Here is a 20,891-nt window from a genome sequence, read left to right on the forward strand (position 1 = left end):
ACTAACCTCAGTACTTTCCAAATCTACCTATTTTTCTACCTATTGCCCCCACAGTGGGAGAGTTCTGAAGCATGTTCCACATATGCCTGGGAGAGTCTCTAGCACAATGAGCATGCTATGGCAAATCTGCTGATTGATCACAGTTTATTGGATTTTCTTCCTTTCCATCCCATTTCCCTTACAATTCTTCTTAAGATCACCTCAAATATAAATTGCTTGCAAATAAATCCTTGCAACAGCATCAGCTTTGGAGGAAAGCCAATGAAAACACCTGGATTCCAGCCTCAATGTCTTCATTTATTTCTACAAGTGTGAGTTCTACTGTCTTGCTGGGTCTTTGCACATTGTCTTCCCATGGCCTCCTTTCTTCCATTGCCTTTGTCTCCTTTTCATGTTCCCTAAGATAGTACTGAGTGAGTTCCTGCTTCCCCTGTGAAGTGTAACCTGGCATCACCATCACCCTCATCAGAATCCCTCCATCCCCACCCTCAACAGAGACTCTAATCCAGATTGTTACATCTTCATACAGCTTCTTAGGCTTTTTCCTAGCTCAGCATGTAGCACACTGTGTACATGCCCCTCCAGATTACACATTTCTGTAGTGCTGCAATATAGTTTTACTGTTTTCCTTCCCTTGCTGACTAGCGCAGCACTAAGAACTATTCAATAAAAATAAGTCAAATGAATAAGTAATAAATAAATGATGAGTAAACTGTATTGAAATAAATCCACACCAAAATCATTCTCTCCTGTACACTCAACAAAGCAAAAACGAGCTTCACACAATGTGTCTCAGGAGGTAAGTAGTTTGGCAAAGCTATATAGCCAAAAGCAGCACTTTTAAATCCACTTGGAAACCAGAAGACAGTCATTTGTTCTACCCAGATTATACTTCCTGGGCCAATACAGTAGTTAATGGACTGTTTAATGAGTCGATCCTGGAATATTAACTGATAACCAGAATTAAATGCTTTTCCTCTCCTACTTCATACATCTGCCTGTTTAAAGGTATGACTAAATTTTTTAAAAGCACCTAAGAAATAAAAGTATGACTGAATGATTGCTGCTGAGCAGAAGAGAGTCACCTCCTGGACCAACATCCCCCTTTCCCTTTCCTCTGCTTGCTGCACAAGAGAAGCATAAGGCCCGTGGGTACCAACCTGCCTCCCCAGGAACAAAGTGATGAGAAATATGAGCTTCTCCTTCTTCACATTGCTGGAAACACATAGTCTGTGGCTGAAATAGCTTGTTTAACAAGGGCTGGATTTTTCCTCTCAATCATAGTTCTAAAGCTATCAGTTATTGAAAAGCTGATTTTCAAAGCACACACTAGAACAGCTTTTCTGTACAGCTGCAATGCTATTTAAATCTCCCATGAATAAATCCACAAACCCAAGAAAATTCTAAGCTGAAATATGTCTCTTCGAAAGGACATAGTAAAATAAGACCTTATGGGGGAAATTCAAGGAAGTGAAATCTGGCTATTAATTTTAATACAAAATTATAACATCAGGCATATGGCTTCTATTCCCCCACGCTAGAAGAACACCTGAAATCACTATGTGGAAGGTGAGATTGCAAGGCTTTCTTGTAAGACTCTGACAGACCTTAGCAGTCTGCTTGGAGTCATTCTTTAATAGACCTCAGAAATGTGGATAAATGCTGTACCTTCTGCTGTGATGAGGTTGGAAGCAGATGTGGAATAAATACTAAAGACAATGCTTTGGAGAAACAGAATCATGGAAGATGCAGATCATCCTTGGAAAGAGGTAACTCTTTATCCCAAGTTTCTGCTCCACAAAAATCTCAAGTCTGATCTGTAGTACTACTATCAAAGAATTCCCAGGAGCCCCACTGGTGATCTTGGCAACACTGAGGGCATGCTTCAATCTCACGCAACCAGCCGTATGATTCTCCTGCTGTGATCAAGCAGTCCCTTTGCAACTGTTTAGGGCCTCTGTAGCATTTTATAATGCTGAAACTTCTTTGAATTTCATCAAAGTGAAAACTTTTAGACTCTAGGCTGCTACATTGCAATCTGAGTTTCCTTCATTTAAGACATTCAGTTTCATCAAATTACCTACCAAATGAAATTATATTGAGCATGAATCACTATTATAAATATTTTGGAGCCATTCACTTGGAGGCTGTGGATGAAAACAACTTGACTATACTTAAGAATGTTCACTGAAATCATTGACCAATGAAAAGCCATGATGAGAATCATTCTGCGCCCCATCAAATATTGTGTAGCCATGTGGTTCATTTCTGCTATCTCTTAGCTCCCAATATAATCAGATTTCCAGGCTGGGGCTCAATGAATGCTAGCTAAATTACTGACTCACTTCAAATAAAAAAATGCCATTGTATCCCATGGACATGATAATTGTAAGACATAAGGCAAACGAGTCTACATAGTCTCCAAACCCATCACAATGCCTGGCACAAATTAGATGCTCGACAGATATTTGTTGAATGAATACATAAATGAATATGCATAAAGTTATATCCTATTATTTATGAAAAACTTACCAAACACCTGTACATTGAAAATTCCACACACACATCTTGAATCATCATTTGACCACAAAGCATGAATAAAAAGCTCAGCAGGGCCAAAGAAATATGGGCTCTAATCCATATTCTAAAGCGTTGTGCAATTAATAAATGAAAATGTAATGCCATTTTGAGTTCTAGTTGTGCTGTGGGAGGCTGCTGGTCCCTCGGTTTTAAAATACTCTCCCAGCTTACTAAAATTAGAACTCTCTTTCTCACGTTGTTCTTTCCTTTGTTTCCATAGGAAACAGTGACTTCCAGGCATCCGAGATGACACAACATAGATTGCCAAATTAAATGCCACGCTGCAGTTGCCAAGGAGATAATGTATGTCATTCCTACAAATAACACGTTGTTCATGCCTTCATTTCCTTTATCTAGCTTTTTAAGATTTTCTTTGCCTGAACTGAATTCAGATAATGTTCACTGCGAAATGATGGAAACATTGCTTTTTTTAAAAGTGTTTACCCCATTTCCCAAAGCACTTGATCTCATCACACACGCCGTCTGTGGAAGGTCTGAGCATATTTTATGCCGATTTTGGAACCAGTGATTCAGCAGTTTTCACTGGGAAAAAAAATGCATCCTGATTTCTGTCTGCTTGCGTTCTAAGTAAAGGTCCAATTAAGTCCACACCTGGCACTAACATATTCCAGTTTAAAATGGCCCACCATGAAAGCAGCTGCACTCAGTTGAATTTACATAGGAAGGAATGGAGTAAACAAGCAAAAAATGAAAAAGAAGGAAGGAAGGAAGGAAGGAAGGAAGGAAGGAAGGAAGGAAGGAAGGAAGGAAGGAAGGAAGGAAGGAAAACATGTATATTGAGCACCTATAGTATGCTAAATTAAACACCTGTGAAATAAAGAGAATTCAAGAAATTTAAGATTTTGACTGACATCATTCAACTGGCAAGAGTTTGAGTAAGTATTTCAACTCGAGTATGCCTGATTTAAAAGCATGTGCTCTCCAGGTGTCCAGTGCTGCATAACAAACCACCCTAAGTGACCATGGCTTTAAGTAACAGCAATCACTTTAACACTATCTTTTGTAGGTTAGGGGGTTGACTGGACGCAGCTAGGTGGCTTTCATTCAGGGTTTCTCATGTCATTTCAGGCAGAGTGGCTGGGTCTGCAGTCACCTTGAAAGTGTCCTCATTCACGTGCCTGGCAGTTGATGCTGGGACTGTCAGCTGGAACACCTTGCCTATAGTCTCTCCATGTGACATGGACTTCCTTACAGTATGAGTGCTGGATCCAGGAAAGGGGACCCAAGTGGGTCAGGCTCAAAGTCACACAGCACCACTTCTACTGTGGTCATAGGCCCACCCCAATTCAAGGGTGAAGGAACATGGTCTCTACCTCACAATGTAAGAAATGCATGTGGATGGCCTGTGGGGCGAGGGTCATCTTACTCCAGTCATCTTCAAAATTGTTTTCTGGTGCAACACATTTTTGGCAATATCCGGTAACAACTCAAACGGCCTGAAATTCAGGTTTCCCAACCTCCAGTTGTCTGCTTGGTGGAGTAATTAGGAAGGAAACAGTTAAAATGATCAGTCTAAAAAGAGGGATGGAATAATTCTTAATGTCAGCTTGATGAATTGTAGAAAACTGAACATGGAAATTAAATTTTGTAATGAGCTTCTGATTAAATTCCGTGTGCATTGTCAATTTCCAAAGCATTCAGATACCATAACCAACAGCACTAAAATTGTATTGTGGCATATTCATATATGTTACACTGCATAATACAATAAAAAATTGCTCTTATCTAATTCAACTTTTTGGTTCTTTGAGTATCTAGATAAATGGGAGTTTCCTACATTAATTACAGGTATACCTGCTCAGCATGGGGCATGCACATGTAGAAACTAACACCAAATGAATTGCTGTTACAAGGGGGTAGCACAGGCCACTTGGAGCTATGTTCTTTTCATCTCAACCTATCACCTACACTCAATATATCAGAAGGCTTCTGGCTAATATCTCTATCTTCTCAGCACTCTTTAAAATTGTCCTGATACTGAACCTAGCTTGTCCAGGACCATGAACCTATCCAGCTGATCTGAAATAACCATAAGACCTCCATTGGACATTTAATTTGTACTTTAACCATTAAAAGAATTACATTTGTTTATCCATTGGAAATATATCAAACTGCTATTACAAATAAAAACCCAGCCAGAAAATAGGGTAGTATTGACATGAAGAAAGAACACTATGAAGTAAATACAATAATCAGATTATAGAAAGCTTTCAAACTAGAGAAGAACATTATGGTGAGCCAGGGAAAAAGCAGCAACAAATTGAGTGTCATTGCTTGCGCTGCTGAGAGTGCATGATTGTGCTCACTCTACTGTGCTGGCAGATTGGCCGGAATAAACATATATAATGCTCCTACTTAATGCAGCTATTTCTGACATGAACGGCTCTGTAATGAATCAGGCTGTGCTACATGGTACTATCAAGCAGAGTACCACGATCCCCAATGACAGAGGTGGTCTATCCACTGTTAGAATATACCAATTGGATTTGTACCTCTCTCTTGCTCATACGAGTCCAGCATCTATCCTCATTCAGACCAACATGTACGATGAAACTTTAGGATATCCTCGATTAGTGCTTCACAAAAAAAACCTAAAATCACATTGCTGAGGAAACACACACAGTAGATCCCAGCAAGGGACATGGAAGAGAGGACGTCTTGTCCAGTATCCCTCACCTCTCACCTTCATACTTCTGATATCACCCACAGATTCCAGCTCCAAATTTCACATCTTTCTGTATCTTGGTTTGTTTCTTTCTTTCAAAATTAGAAAGATAGTCTGATAACAAAACTCCTGAGAACAAAGCAGCAGTATATTTGTCTCACACTATAGAATGATGGTCGCAACATTGTGCAAACACTGCGGCATGATGAGGACTTGAGATGCTTTTTTCTTCTCTGTTTTCTTTAATTTTATGTGTCTTGGAACTTTGACACCTTATAACACTATGATTTTGAATACTGAGTAGCTAATCACTCTTAATGGCTACAAAATGACTGGAGAGTAACCAGGAAATTAATTATAGCCAATAATTATCTCAGATTGTCTCAGGAGATTCTGAAATCCCCTATTGATTGTAATTTTAACCTGTAATGCTATTATAGTATACCTATTACCATCATATATATCTATATTACTATTTGGAAACATTTAACTTAAATCCTTTAGCAAAGTTTTAATGCTAGAAGATTTTAATCAGTATTAAAATCAGTTTTAATACTGATTTTAATATTTGCTTCATCATCAGGGTGACTCTCTGGTCAAGGCAAGACACTTTTGTTCAGAACAAATGATACGCTGGTACAGTAGGCGTAAACTCGGGTAGTTACAGTCAAACAAAGAAAAAGTCAGTCTATTCGTTATACATTTATTGAAAAAAATAATTTCATTTTGCTAGGCATTTGAAGATGACAGGAAAAAAATGCATGTTTCACTGAAAAGATGATTTTTAAATCTTTCCATATTCTGTCTCAATGATATATCAGTATGCTACTTTAAAGTATACATAGTAATGAATTTGATAAAATAAATTTGGCCTTGTACAAGGGATATTACCATCCCAAAGGCACAAAATTAATGATTTACAGAGTTTCAAAAATTAATTGTAACTCACAAAGAAACACCATGGAAAAAATAAGTAAAAGAGTACTTAAATATTGAATGCCACTAATGGAGAGAATTTTTTTTAATTAACAAAAAACAAAACAGGATTCCTCATATAAAATCTCATTCTGTTTTAATGAATTGTTCAGGGATACTAATATAACTTTCTGTCAGCAGATCAAGTCCCCATTGAACACAGTCTATTTCAGTCCAGAAAATGTATTCTCGTTCTGTGGATAATAGGTAACCTCCTTGGTGCCATTTTTAGATCAGCCCATTAGCAAATATTAAGCAGAGAGCATGTTAACATTTTTCAGGATCAGCTAAGGCTTTAGCAAAGTGGCTTTCTTGCTTGCAGAAGTAGCAATAGTGAGCCACGCACAGGGGAGAGTGCCTGTTGAAACGCTGCCTCTGCACAAGCCTCAATTGCTTCAAGTCAAAACAAAATAAACTAACAAAACAATTCTACTCAGAGCATGAAGATGCCCTCAGAGGATGTGCCCACATCAGCCCCAGGCATACAAATACAGCGCCAAGGCTTTGACATTCTCTGCTCTAACCTATATCTTTGTCTTAAAAACAACCGACTAATGAATTTTAGGATGCTAGTCAATCACTAGGACAATTTCTTATTAGCTACCTTATTAATTGCTATAAAAAAGGCAATTGTAAGTAAAATCTAGGCCTCATCTTTAGTTCAAAAGATTATTTTTGACCTTTTTAAAAACCAGTTTAGACCAGCAAAAATGGTGTTTTCATTATGACTCAGCCTAATAAAACCAGGCTTTTCTCTTAACAAACACAAGTTCATTTCTTCATGGAAGGAGAAGCTGGTGAAGGTCAAGTGCCCAGCCCATGCTGTTTACTCAATCACTGCTGCTGCATTTTTTTTTTTTTAGTTTAGGATCTGCTCTCAGAATAAACTGTCCAGTTACTGTGGCTCTCTGCTTCTTGTTCACTTTCCAGGAAGCACACCTTTCAAGCTCCAAGGAGACTTCCTTTTCTCTTCTTGAAAGCATGATGCCCTTTGTCAGAGCTTCTGCATTCAAACCAGCTGTCAGGAGGATATCAATTAGATCTTTATCTTTCCCCATACAAAACCAGAGGACATTTGCTTGTGTTCAGGATAGCCTGAACAGCAAAGTTGAACATGACTCTCACTTCCCATGGAGGAGCCCCTGTACCTCAGGAAAAGAGAGAACCCAAACAACAAAACTAAGAATCCAAGGCATAGCCAGTGAAAGAACTGGGGTAGTAGTTGCTTCACATGGGAAAATCCAAAGAAGCCAGGTGGCTTTGGGTCAAGAACAAAAGTCACACAAATTTCCTTCAGTAACTCCACAACTCTGTGTGGGCATCAAAAAGTGAAAAAGCAATGCTGAACTGGGTTTGTGAAAGTTTTCCCTGTTATTGTTATCATCTAGGGCTTCTCTTTCCAATTAATAATATGTTGCAGAGACCACATTGCCTTCATTTATTCTTTCATTTGGTCACTCAGTCAACAAACTGGGTGGGTGTTTACTCGGCACCAGGTTCCATGATAAGCCTTGATCTTAAACTTTGTATTCTTCAAAATGTTTTTTTAGATCTGTCCAGTATACTAATCCCAGATGTTCAGAAATGCTTATAACTGGGTATGCTAGACATGACAGTAAATCATATTGTATAAGAAGAGCTGTCCTTCTGTTTTTTGCATAGAGAATCCTTACCACCTTGTCAAGTTCTCTGAAAATGTCAATTTTCAAGTGCCAAAGACCTGGCCAAAGAGAAAGTAAAGATGTGCTAAACAGTGGAGCCTTTCTCCCTCTATATCTCCTCTATTTATCTAACACTTTCATCAGATAGTATTTTACTTTCAAAGGACCCCTTGGTACTCACATAAAGCTGATCGGGCTTTGGGAAACATTTCAGGGAGTCAAAAATACATCGTGCTCACAGAGAAACTAAACCCCACCCTCATCCTTACACCCCATTCCCTTTTCTGAATCCCCTTAAGACAGCCTTTTCTCTGACTATGGAACCCACAATTGTTTTCAATTACCCAAACAAAAAGTAAGTAAAAATAACTGAAAAAGTTTGTTTTAGCTAACCTACCCCCAAAAGAGAGAAAGAATTTGAGAGAAAAGGAAAATTCACTGGACTATGTTGTTGGGGAATAGTGAAACTTGAGAAAACAAAATAACCACACTAGTCATCTATAATAAGATATAAGAATTATAAGAATTGAAGTCAAAGTTCAAGAGAGAGAAGTTGAAGTGGGTAGAACAAAATTCTATGGAATAATTATGTAAGAGAAGTGTGAAAATGCAGAATCACTACTAAGGGCCACAAAGGAGATCTTGGGAAAGAATAGGCTTTATTATTCAAGCAAAGAAATCAGGTAGGGTGAGAAGCTTGTGGAATATCAAACACTAGAAAAATATTAAGAAACACATATCATGCCATACAATCTGAGTGGAAAGTGTGTTCTTATTAAATTGACCACAATACATACAAATTTCCTTCTACTAAAGACATTTTACACTTAATATTCTCTAATTCATTTAAGTAAAATAAGTAATGCTCAAACTGATGTTTTTTGAAACTTTTAAATCATCTGAAGCTGAGTGAAAAGCTGGAGATTTAGTGATGTATATTATGTTGTGGAAAAATTAGCCCCCTCAAAATAGCAAAATGGACATAGGCAGCTTAGCTAAATAAACCATAAGGGATGAGTAATCTTACTCAGTAGCTTAAGAAAAAGAACTTGCTGGAAGTGTAGCTAAACATTGAGATTTGTTTCAAGTGGCTGTATATTTTTGAAGATGACTGAAATTTTTTCACTCTAAAAAATAGAGCTGGGCATTCACATTGCTAACATGATTGGGGAAAAATTACCAAATTAATAAAAAGTTGAAACACCATAAAAACCATTTGACAATAAAATTTCCCCAGGGAAAATGTGTGGTTCCTTCATGCATTGCCTTTCCTAAGCAGTTGCACTTCTATTTCAGTTGTATGACAAATGAAATCAATCAGTAGGTGTTTCTTGAGCATCTGCTAGGTTCTTAACAATTCTGTGCCAGATTTGCTAGGGAAGTAATGGAGTACACACAGAAGTAATAAAAATTCCAACCATACAATAATAGCTTATTAATTATAAGGCAATTCTAGAATGATTCTCAAGCTAACCATAAATATCACAAGCCAACTAATGAAATTTACAGTAATGAGCTGGCTCATTTCCTTGCCACTGTCCTTTATCTGCCAACCATCAATAAAGGATAGCTCATGGCCAGGCTGAATTCTCCCAGAGTCTCCTTCCAAAGTTTAGCATGTGTCTTTACAAATCTCTTAGTCCCTACAGAATATTTGCTCCCCTTGTTTATCTGACACATGACATCATATAAATTTGTTTAGAGCAAAAACTATCTCTTGAACTTCATTAAAATTTTCCCCGCAATCTTCAAAGCATTCTTCTAAATATACATTGTAAATAAATAATATAAATTTAATATACTGATGCATGTATGATTGGTTATTGCAAACCAAAAGATAAAAGTAATACTTTGAACGTTTTTTAAATGTTTAACAGGTCAAAGATTGAAAAAAACTATGGGCTGGTCTACAGTTTGTTGAAATGGTTGCACTAAATCAATTGGTGATTTTTATCCTTGACAAAAATCCATATCTATTTTGGGCAAAGTTGGAGGTAAGGAGAGGGTGACTAATTGCCTGTGGCTTTGGCTTCTATGTAAACTGAACTACCAGACAAAGGATACAGCTTGGCTATAAGTGGGATAAAATGTCAAAGCATAGCTTGCATTTCCAGCAATATAAATATTAACACAATTTTCAGAAAAATAGGATTGAGATGGGTAGTAAGCATGCAGCAATTATCACAGTGAAGTATAAGCAGTTGTGGCAGTCGGTTATAATTGAGGGGCTGCAATCTCTGGTGGTTGAAAACTAGACTTAAGAGCCAGACTACATGGGTTTAACTCTTGGGTCAGTTACTTCACAGCTCTATGATTTTGGACAAATCACTTAGGCCTCTTTATGCCTCAATTTAGTCATCTGTAAAATAGGATGAAAATAAAACAGGATTGTAATGACAGTTATACGAGTTAATGCATGTAAAATGTTTAAAATACTATCTGCAATGAGGTGGCACAGTTATCAGTTGATATTTTTATCACTATCCAACAGTATGGAATTTTGCTGAGCGGGCGAACATAAAATAACCTGAATATTTATTTTGCACTAACTCAGTGAGCCTGAAAAGAACCATTCTCTCTCATTTTTACTAAATTAAGTACACATAAAGAGTATAACACAACCTGGCATTAGTTATAGGAGTGCATGAATTTGTAATGACATAGATTTTCAAATTAGAAGGAAATTCAGTTATAATCTTGCCTAACTTCATCATCTAAGTGATAGAGAAATAAAAGCCCAAATATTGGGTTATATGATGAAAGCTACACTGGGTAACTGAGAGTAGAGATGGAATCCTTTTGTGCCCGCTTGGTTTCTCTAGATGAGAAGCAGCACCATGCATCTGAAAGTGTCCAAAACACTTTACCAAGACTCATCCTTATCAACCATAGACTTAAGTATATAACAACACAACAATTCATCCCATATATACAATAACTCATGTATATGTATGTAAAGCAACTAAATATATTTATATATTCACATACATACATATACATGGCACCTAGTAGCACTCAATAAATAACGATGATGATGATGATGATGATAGCAATATGCTACCTCTCCAAATTCTATGTACTATATAAATATACTTCATAGCTTATTCTTTTGCCATGATATTTGTAAACAAATAATACATGAATCTAAATGAACAAATTTACTAATAATCTGTATGTAGACCATACATACACACTCACAGGCACATGCATTTTACACTGTATTATACTAGGTTCACAAGCTGCCTTACTTTTTCCTTGAACACTAGCTAATATGTCTAGCCTTCCTAATGTAGCATTAAAATCATGGCATTTCCCTTCTGGATGAGGAAATAGCCTACATTTTCTATTATAATGCTAATGTTGGCATTTTTCTTCCCATGTGATGTTATTACCAATAATTACCACAATATGCAGAATGGTGTTTCAATAAGCTACTAAAATTTATTACTTCTCCTCCCTTTGTCAGCTCGAATGATATCCTTTAATTTGTCACTTTTTCCATTTCAAAGACTAATTTGAAATCTCAACTCTTTCTGATGTAATTTATCATTACTCTCTCTACCTCTCCTTCACAGTGTTGTGCATATATATCATTATTTAATTATTTGAAATTAACTATATAACATCTACCTCCCTACTCTCCTCAGATCTATAAAAGTAGTGAGCACAGTATTCCCAGTGTGCTGACACTTAATAGGTATTCTATAAATATGATAGATTTCCACTACGTAATTGAATATATAGATTGGCATTTGGACACGCAGGTCTAAGGTAGCAGTGAAGATATGAGTATGAATTTACACTACTATAAACATTCTTGACTTACTGTAAAACCAAGACTTGGACCACACTTCTCTACGCTAAATTTAGTCACCCATAAGATTAATGACCTGTCTCCTTCCTAAGACTAAGTTCTTAGATTTTTGTCTGGAATCCATAGTGCCATGTACAGTGACTGGTCCACTGTAGTTGCTTGGTAAACTCTTGTTAAATGACTAAAATTTGTTTGCACACATTAGCAACATGACATTTTCTCATGAATCAACACATAACACATAGGAAAACTATCAGATAAAATACACAGCTGGAGATAAAACACAGTTCTGATATTCTTAACACTTAAGTCATACAGTTTAATAATTGTACAATTAAGCAATTACTCATTGCCTGAAAAGGCATTAGTATCTACAGAACATTCTGTACTGAAACAGGTATGGGTTTGGGAAGGTACAATTTATATAAGACTTAAGGAATGTCATTAAACTACTGTCACAAACACACCTAAATGTCAAGTAAATTGACAGTACTGCTTCATGTCCTTTTTCAAACTGCCAAGAAAAGAGAGTTTAAACTAAGTTGAGGTATGAACAAATAATTACAAATGAAAAAATGAAAGTTTTTCCATGCTAGCTTAAACTACTTAAAAACCAGCATTTCTAAGAACAGCTTTAAGAATGATTGAAATAAAAATCTGAAACTGACCTAGGTTGTACACCGCTGTGGAATGGAATGAAGTTTGCATATTACCAACCACTGGAAAATAATTGTATTTAATAGTGATGTCACACACAATCACTGATATCTGTGCAAATGATATGACAAAAATGACCAAAGGACAGATAACTATGCTTCCCTCATAATGCACAGGTGCACTTGTAGATTTACCTAGGCCTTTTGTTTTGCTTTGTTTTGCTTTCAAAATACCCTCCTCAGTTCCCTCTTGCTGTCCACCAGCTAAGTCTAACTGTTGGCAAGTATGTCTCAGAATGCTAAGAATGATTATCTGCTGCCCTACAGGCTCACAGTGACACAGCTCCAGCTCACTCCTGAACGTCTGTCTGATGTTCACATTTATCCGGCAAGGGAGAATTTTATCAGGTTGGCCAAAAGGTTTGTTTGGTTTTTTCCATAAGATGGCTCTAGTAGTCTTAGTTGTCTTTAACTTCATTTGGAACAATTTTGTTAGATTGTATTGTGACAGCTGTCATATCAGCATGCATTTAAAAAGATCAAAATTGGTGAATTTTTGTGTAGCCATTTTAATATTGAACGTGGAAGAAAATATGCAACATTTTCGGCATATTGTGTTTTATTATTTCAAGAAAGGTAAAAATACAACTGAAACACGAATGAAAAAAAGATTTGTGCAGTGTATGGAGAAGGTGCTGTTACTGATTGAATGTGTCAAAAGTGGTTTGCAGTTTTGTGCTGGAGATCTCTTGCTGTATGACACTCCATGGTTGGGTAAACCAATTGAAATTCATAGCTATTAAATTGAGACATTAATTGAGAACAATCAATGTTATACCACACAAGAGATAGCTGACATACTCAGAGTATCCTAATCAATAAAGTATTGGTAAAAATGAAAAATGTGTCTTTAATTTTACAGAAAAAACTAAATGGGTGTTTTGGCCATCTCAATACATAAAGGACAGATGTTTTTGGAAATGGGTGAAAAATATTTTGGTTTTTAGAGGCACCACACTTGCTCTTGTCCAAGTCCTATAGCTGGTGCATTATAATCCATCATTAAACAACTGTATCTATTAAATACTATACTATGTGCTGTATGAGAAAACAGAATGAAGCTATGATCAATTTTACTAAGGTGTTTGTCACCTAGCTAGGTAAATATAGCACTCACATATGAAACAGTTCAAGCAAAATACTTCAGGATATTATAACTCATAAAACATGTAATTCATACTTTAAATGTTGAAGATGCTTAAAGAAATAAAGAATAATAATAGTTATAGCTATTATTTACACAATACTAAGCATTGTGCTCTGCACTTCATATGCATGATGTAATTTAATTCACACTGGAAGCTTTTCTGGTCCCAGGTTTGTAGATGTGGATCCTTGAGACCCAATCCTTAAGATCCTTGAGATCAGTCAGCGTAGGCCAAACATGGAAAATAAGGCTAGAGTTTGATTTTGAAGGATGGATAGTAAAAAAGGAGGTTCTCCTGAGTGCTCTTACATTATGGAATTCAAAGTGTACCTGGAATTATTTATATATTCTCTTTTTATACTGCCTTTTTCTTAAAAGCTTCAAGCAGAGCAAATAACTAATTCTAGAAATAGGGACACTTTAAAATTGAAAAGTTCATGAAGAATAGTTACAGTGGAAAAAATAGACAAAAAATAGGTAGATGGGGAATGAAAGGTAAGCAGTGGAGAAGTATTCACTTGTTTAAAAAATAGCCATCATTATCTTGGGATAGGAGAAAATGCCCTACTATGAAAATTTCTACCCATCTAAATTTGAACCCATTAGCTTCTTCATTAAGTGTGCTTCATTCCTTTCTCTATCACAGTGAATGATGCCATCACCATCCATCTCAACCTCCATTTCCCTCACCCCAAATTTCTAATCAGTCATTAGGCCAGAGGCTTAAAATACAGGGTTTGCAGGCTCAACCCTGACACTTACCAGACAGATGACCTTTGGCAGACTACTTGATCACTACTCATTAATATTCTCACTAGTTAAAACACGGATAAAAATAGAACATATGTAAGTTTTAATTGAATGATATATATAGATATAATCTGTAAAAGTTGTTATTACTGGCACATATAAATAATATGACAAAATAATAATAGTATTTTGCTATTATTATTTATTCATAGAAATATTAATAAAAGACTGTGTTAGGCTATTTTATATATATTAACATCTTCCTTATAGACATATCATAAATTAAATACTAAAAAGTACACTTTCAGAGGACAAGTTCTGAACTCAGACACAGTTGAATTAATTTAAATATTGAGTTTTACCATTTCTTTAGTGCATCACTTAACAACTGTAAGCCTCAGTTTCCTCATCTGTAAAATAGCCCTTGTGAGCTCAAAATTATGCAATACATTAAAGCATATCACATAGTATCTAACACATTTTAACAGCTCAAGTGATGTTAATTATTATATCATACTTTTTTTCTCAAGATACAGTATGCATATATTAGTGCATACTTTCTGACTGAACAAGGACCATAGAATATATTGTATTCTCAAGTGACTTTTTAAAACATGATTTCATTAAGAAATATTTCCTTTGTATTTTATAGTTGCTTAGTTTTCAAAACATCCTTTTGTCCAAATCACCCACATTAGTGAAACAGTAGTTACTCTAAGAATGAATAAGGGTATGGAGGAATAAAACCACAAGAATGGACCTCAACTCCAGAGTGAAAGGATAGAGTCAAAGGCAGAATCCAAGTAATGCTGAGCCAAAAGGAAACAGCTGCTTTTGCCTGCTGAGATGCTCAAAGACATACTCAAGCTGCCCATCGCTGCTTTAGATTCTGCCAATCAGCCTTCTTTCCAATTTTCAAAGAATAAAAATGGTCACTATAAATCTCTGCCAGGCCATTAACAGTCTACAGGTCACATAAGAGTAACAATGAATTAAACCACTATTGAGCCTAACCAAAGGACTAACAAATTACCAAGTGTCACGTAGACTGTGAAGGCAATTCCAAAAGAGGAGTTTAAACACATTTTAAACAAAAGCAACATCATTCAAATCAGTATAGTCATACAAGTTAGAACATGTATTTGAATAAGCACGTCACCTATCTGATTAGAATCTCTACTAAAACTCCAAACCTATAAGATTTTTAGGACATTTCTTTCCAGTAACATGTTTTAAACTGTTTTTCTTAACACACTCTTCCCACTTCTTGTTTCCTTCTCCTTATTTTTCTTTTTTTCCTTCTCTCTCCCTCAACTTTAATATGTCTTCAACCTTCAATTTGATATTGAAGCCATACGATGACAACTGACACTCCAAAGCCAGCCATGTTCTGGCAGCAGTCTGGAGTCAGGGGGATGGTTAAGCCAACCCATTAATCACTGTCTTTAGAACATTGACACTGTTCAAGTAAACGGCTGTGGAGATCTAAGTTATCACACATGCATAGTCCCACCTGTAGAGGACATAAAGCATATGCTGTCTATTTTGACACTTATCATAAAAGTTCTTTCCAACCCTTAAATGCTATGACCCTATGCCCTTTGCAAACAAACTGCATCTTCTTGATCTTGATTACTCCATTTGCATGTAGCACTGGGCCCATGCTGCCAACAGGAGTTACTGAACCAAAGTAGGCTTAGACAGTTGGATGTGCATGCTCATCTGAGCAGTTACCAGCAATGATGATTGCTGTAGTCAATAGGGTTATCCACAGAACATACGTGCATAAGTGCATAGCCCATAGACACAGACAACACTGCCTATGAATGCCTGTGAGGGGCTGGGTGGGGGAGGTAAAAGGGGGGAGTTGGGGGACATATGTAATAGTGTCAACAATTTAAAAAAGAGAGAGAGAGATTTCAAGGAGTAAATAAAATAGTATTGGTTTCATTCTCACCTTTGGAAATTCTGCTGAATAGTTTTATTTTGATTAAGTAGTCCTTTTAAGTATTTACAATATTCCAATGTAACAATAGTGCAAGGAGTCTCATCACTTTGCAAAAATAAAAAAGAGAACTACAGCAATTCATTATAGATAGAAATTATATATATGAAATTATATATTATTACACATATAAACAGAAATTATATATATATAGTCTCTACATCCAGAATCTTTGAATATGAGCAATCCTGGGTCTAGAGGGAGTTAATAAGCTACATGGGAAACTCAGTATATTTTATAATTTCAACATTACCAGCAAATTATAAGTAGAAATATGTTGTTTTAAAACTTAAAGTTAACCACTAGTAATATATGATCATGACATGTAGCTTCCAAATTGCATGAACAACAAAAGAATAAGGAAAATTTAGCAATAAAAAATATATTACAAAAGCTAATATTAAGAAATTATATTTTAATATACTGTATTATAATCAGACCAAATAGAATTAAAGGGAAAAGGCATAATATTCATCAAAAAAGGTTATTATATGATTAAATGTACAGACTGATATGGAAATAGAGCAGTTATGAATCTTTATATATTGAATATCATAATATCAAAGTGTATAAAACAAAAACAGTTAAAATCCCACATAATCATATTATTAGTAAGAGGATTTTTTATATCTTTTTTGGTATTTGAAAGATTAAAAAGAGAAGAGGTGGCTGATTAAGAGGGAGAAATAATAGTATTTTAAGTAAGTTGATTTCATAACTAAAAACCAACTCTTTCACACAGCCATCAAACACTTACAAGCTATCAGCACACTCAGGGTGTAACGAAAATGTCAGTAATATTCAAATCTGTACAGTTGACATTTCTGAACTAAAAATAAACACTGGAGCTAATTAAGCAAACAAAATCCTGTTGGGAAACTTCAATATTTTATTACAAATAATTCTTAGCCTATAGAGAAAACCAGAAACATAATTGCAGAATATTTAGCAAATAACCATGCTAATATCATATATCAAAAGATGCATTGTAATTGAATAATAATAAAAAAATAAAAACAAGCTGTAATTGAACAACAATATTTTTTTAAGTTATGAGTATGGTCAAAGCTATATGCAAAGAAATCTCATTGTAATAAAAGAAAACTTTATTATTAAATAAAAAGTGAGAATAAGAATGAAACTCAAGAAGCAGGGAAGGGTAACAGAATTAGCCTGGAGAAAGGTGGAATTAAAATAAATTATGAATGATTAATTAGAAAACAGAAACAATAAATAAATAACATATCCAGGAGTTAGTATTTTTAAAAGAGAAATCGTAAATAGAATTCTTCCACCAAGTTTTTCTAACTAAAAATAGTATACAAAATCCATTCTAATAATTTTGAAGATCTCGATAAAATGAATATCTATAGAGAAAAATGTAAGCTATCCAAACTTACTTAATGAGAGAGCAGTAATTTCCCTACCTGCTCACATGCCATTCTGGGAGAACCACCACCCAAGGCTTTGTAGGAGCAGAGTTATAAACTCAGGACCCAAACAGTGAATCCCTGCCAGGATGAACACCAAACCCAATCTGTTAAACTGTCATCTTCCCTTTGAGGACTTACTTTCCCTGACCACTGTGTTCTGAACAGAATCCCACCTTTCTCACACTGCTCCAGCCTTTCCTTCAGCAGTCATAGCACTGTTACTACGGAACACACTGATCATTTTAGTACTTGTCTTTTTAAAAATCACCTGTCTCCCTTTTTCTGTCCTACATACTTAAATGTAAGCTCCACAGTGTAGGACATTCTATTGGGGGTGGGAGGGTATACAAATTTGATTCTCAGACCATAAACAGGGTCTGGCACATCATTGGTTTTAAATGTATATTTGTTAAATGAATGGGGGGAAAAGAAAGAATGAATGAATAAGTAAGGGAATAAGTTATTACCTACAGAAAATAAAGTCAATAATTTATACACACTTTGATTTGGGCACGTACAAACAAAAGAAGTTTCAGTCTACCATTTGTGGCAACTACAGTAAAACTGTGTATAAGTGACCACAGACACTTTGCTGATTCAAGAAACAAGCAGAAGCTGAACAAGTGAGAGTGAGAAAGAGAGAGTAGAGAACACTCAAGCAGGACAAGGGGGAGGGAAAGGGCTTCCTGTTTGCTTTCTTATTTTCATTATGACCTCGCAATTTTTGCACAACTGAAATTCATAAGGAACAGGTCACTTTAATATTTGTTTGTTTTTAATCACAGAATCACTTATGTGTCCAATGTAAATTACAGTAGCTCTTGTTAGGTTTCCAGATCCTTTTGGCTCTGTACCTTCACAACAAGAATTCTCAATCTTGAATGTACTTCAACTCCCGCTATTGGTCTTCTTGTTTATTGATTTTATTTTCTTCTTTAATATAGGAGCACAGGTCCTACCTAGCCCCATGGGGCAGCTCTAGTATAGAGCCATGTTAAGACCGCTGCTTTACTTTGTTCAATGTGTTACCACCAGTAGTTAAGTAGATATTAATTTTTTTAAAAGAGGAGAGCAACAGGAATTAGACATTGAGCTTAATAAACTGAGGAGCATGAGTCTGTTCGGTCACCAGGAAGCTACAGCTTCACACTCGCCAAGGGGATTAATGCTTCTCCCTTTCCATTACCAGAATGTTGGGGGGCACAGGAAGAGGTGTTGGACCAAAGAGGCTTGTCAGTGTAACTAGGAAGGAGGCCTATCAAAAACCCATAAAAATTTGGAAAATGTATTGTGTATTTATAAAGCACCTGGTCCATCCCAAACCCAAGCTAATACAATTTCAGGAGAGCAAAATGTTCTCTCTCTTGCTCATGACCAGTACGTGGCCTGTGACTTGCACATCCTCTCTCCACAGCCATGTGGCTTTAGCAGCCTGGTGGCCGATGGCTGTAAGCTCCACATGCAGGTTCCAGGCAGGAGCCTGAATACCTCAGCACAGCAACAGATGGCAGCCAGGAATGCAAGCTAAGCTAAGTGGATGATGAGAGGGACTGGGCTGAACTAGCCTTGGCATGGCACAGGACATCTGGGCATTGACTCTATTTTTGGCCCTGATTTACCATGGTAGGATGGAGAGAGATGGTGCATTAGAAACCCAAGGGCAGGCTTCCACATGAATAAATGGTTTTGCCACCCCACAATCTCCTGTGTGGGGGTCTTTGGAATGCTTTCATCACTGTCTCATGGAAGAGCCTAATATCCATCCACAACAAATGAACTCTACTAAAACACATTTCCAACCCACTCAAAGATATACATAGGTCCCTCCAATTAGTATACAGAAGATGTTGCCCTTTTCTGTCAAAAACTTTTGATTTTGAAAAGAACTTCCAAACAACCAGCACTCTCTGGCTAATCCAAAGCTGTTTAATTCTTAAACCATTAATCACAGTTTTAAATTTTAAACTTACAATTACCATTTCATATGTTCCTGGATTTTTAAATGACTTACAAATTGGCATTTTCAAGTTCTCATTTTTCACTTGGCCATGTAAATTTGACCAAAAAATTCAAATTCTAAATTGAAGAAGATTAAGTCAAATACCTGCAGAGGTGCTTCAGGATGCTTTTCTTTTGGCGCTGGACCAGCGGGAATTTCCTGGAGGGCTTTTGATTTCTTCTTTTTGGCTTTTTCCATTTGAACATTGGTAAAATAATTGACAGCAGCAAACTCGATAAGGGCAGAAAATACAAAAGCAAAGCAGACAGCTATGAACCAATCCATGGCAGTAGCATAGGACACTTTAGGCAAAGAATGCCGTGCACTGATGCTCAATGTGGTCATGGTGAGGACTGTGGTTATTCCTTCAAAGCAAAAGAGCAAAGAGACAAAATACTTTACCATTACTTCTATGTAAAAACAAGCAAACAAACAAATCTCGGCATTTGGTTGTGGTGGTTGGGGTAACAGACTTTATAATTCAAACTAAATCATCCTGATGGAGGATTTTAATCCTAGTGGCTCAGTAGAATTTGTATGGGCTTTTCCATTGTGACTTGGATTGTTATGAAAACTCACTGGGCTTCATTTGCTATCTATCTGTTGAGTTTGCCATAATGATTAAAAGTATGCAAAGCACCTAGCATATATTGCATCTGAGCCAACATACCCAAGAAACTCAACACATACACTTTACAGGAAGTGCTACTCAGTGAAATATTGATTCTCAACTAGGAGTGAAAAGTTGGAAGCATGAAAAGTCAGAGAGCATCAGAATTCCTGTGGTAGACATGGCCCACCTGCTACTGAGCATTAGTACCAGAAAAAGCACAAGTTGTAGACACGTATAACCTTTAACCAATATTACCTATTGAATTAAGATAATTTACTAGTTGTAAAAGACCTTAGTTTATATAAAACAATAAAGGTATACTCTTGGAAAAGTAGATTTCTAGAACAACTTGGCTTTAAAAATATTAGACATATATTAATCATCAATATATGGTGGAAGGAAAATATTTACAACAAGAATAGAGGCATTTTTCTTCCATAAGTAGACTTCTGAAGTATATCACCTCCAAGAAAGTCTTCCTCAGCCTGGGGAAAAGGTTAGTTCTCATTCTC

The 20,891-nt window shown here is 36.2% G+C and overlaps 1 protein-coding gene across 2 annotated transcripts in view; it reads right to left on the reverse strand.

Moving 5' to 3' along the window:
* GABRA4 (gamma-aminobutyric acid type A receptor subunit alpha4) overlaps positions 1-20,891 on the reverse strand; it is a 184,793-nt gene that overhangs the window by 137,603 nt on the left and 26,299 nt on the right. For both annotated transcript variants that reach the window (XM_045834609.1, XM_045834608.1), the window contains exon 8: positions 19,872-20,131. In XM_045834609.1, the coding sequence (XP_045690565.1) occupies positions 19,872-20,131 (260 nt within the window). The remainder of the gene's footprint in view (positions 1-19,871; positions 20,132-20,891) is intronic.

The sequence above is a fragment of the Phyllostomus hastatus genome, unplaced genomic scaffold, assembly GCF_019186645.2.
Source record: "Phyllostomus hastatus isolate PE091 unplaced genomic scaffold, TTU_PhHast_1.1 phas_contig_196, whole genome shotgun sequence".
NCBI lineage: Eukaryota > Metazoa > Chordata > Mammalia > Chiroptera > Phyllostomidae > Phyllostomus > Phyllostomus hastatus.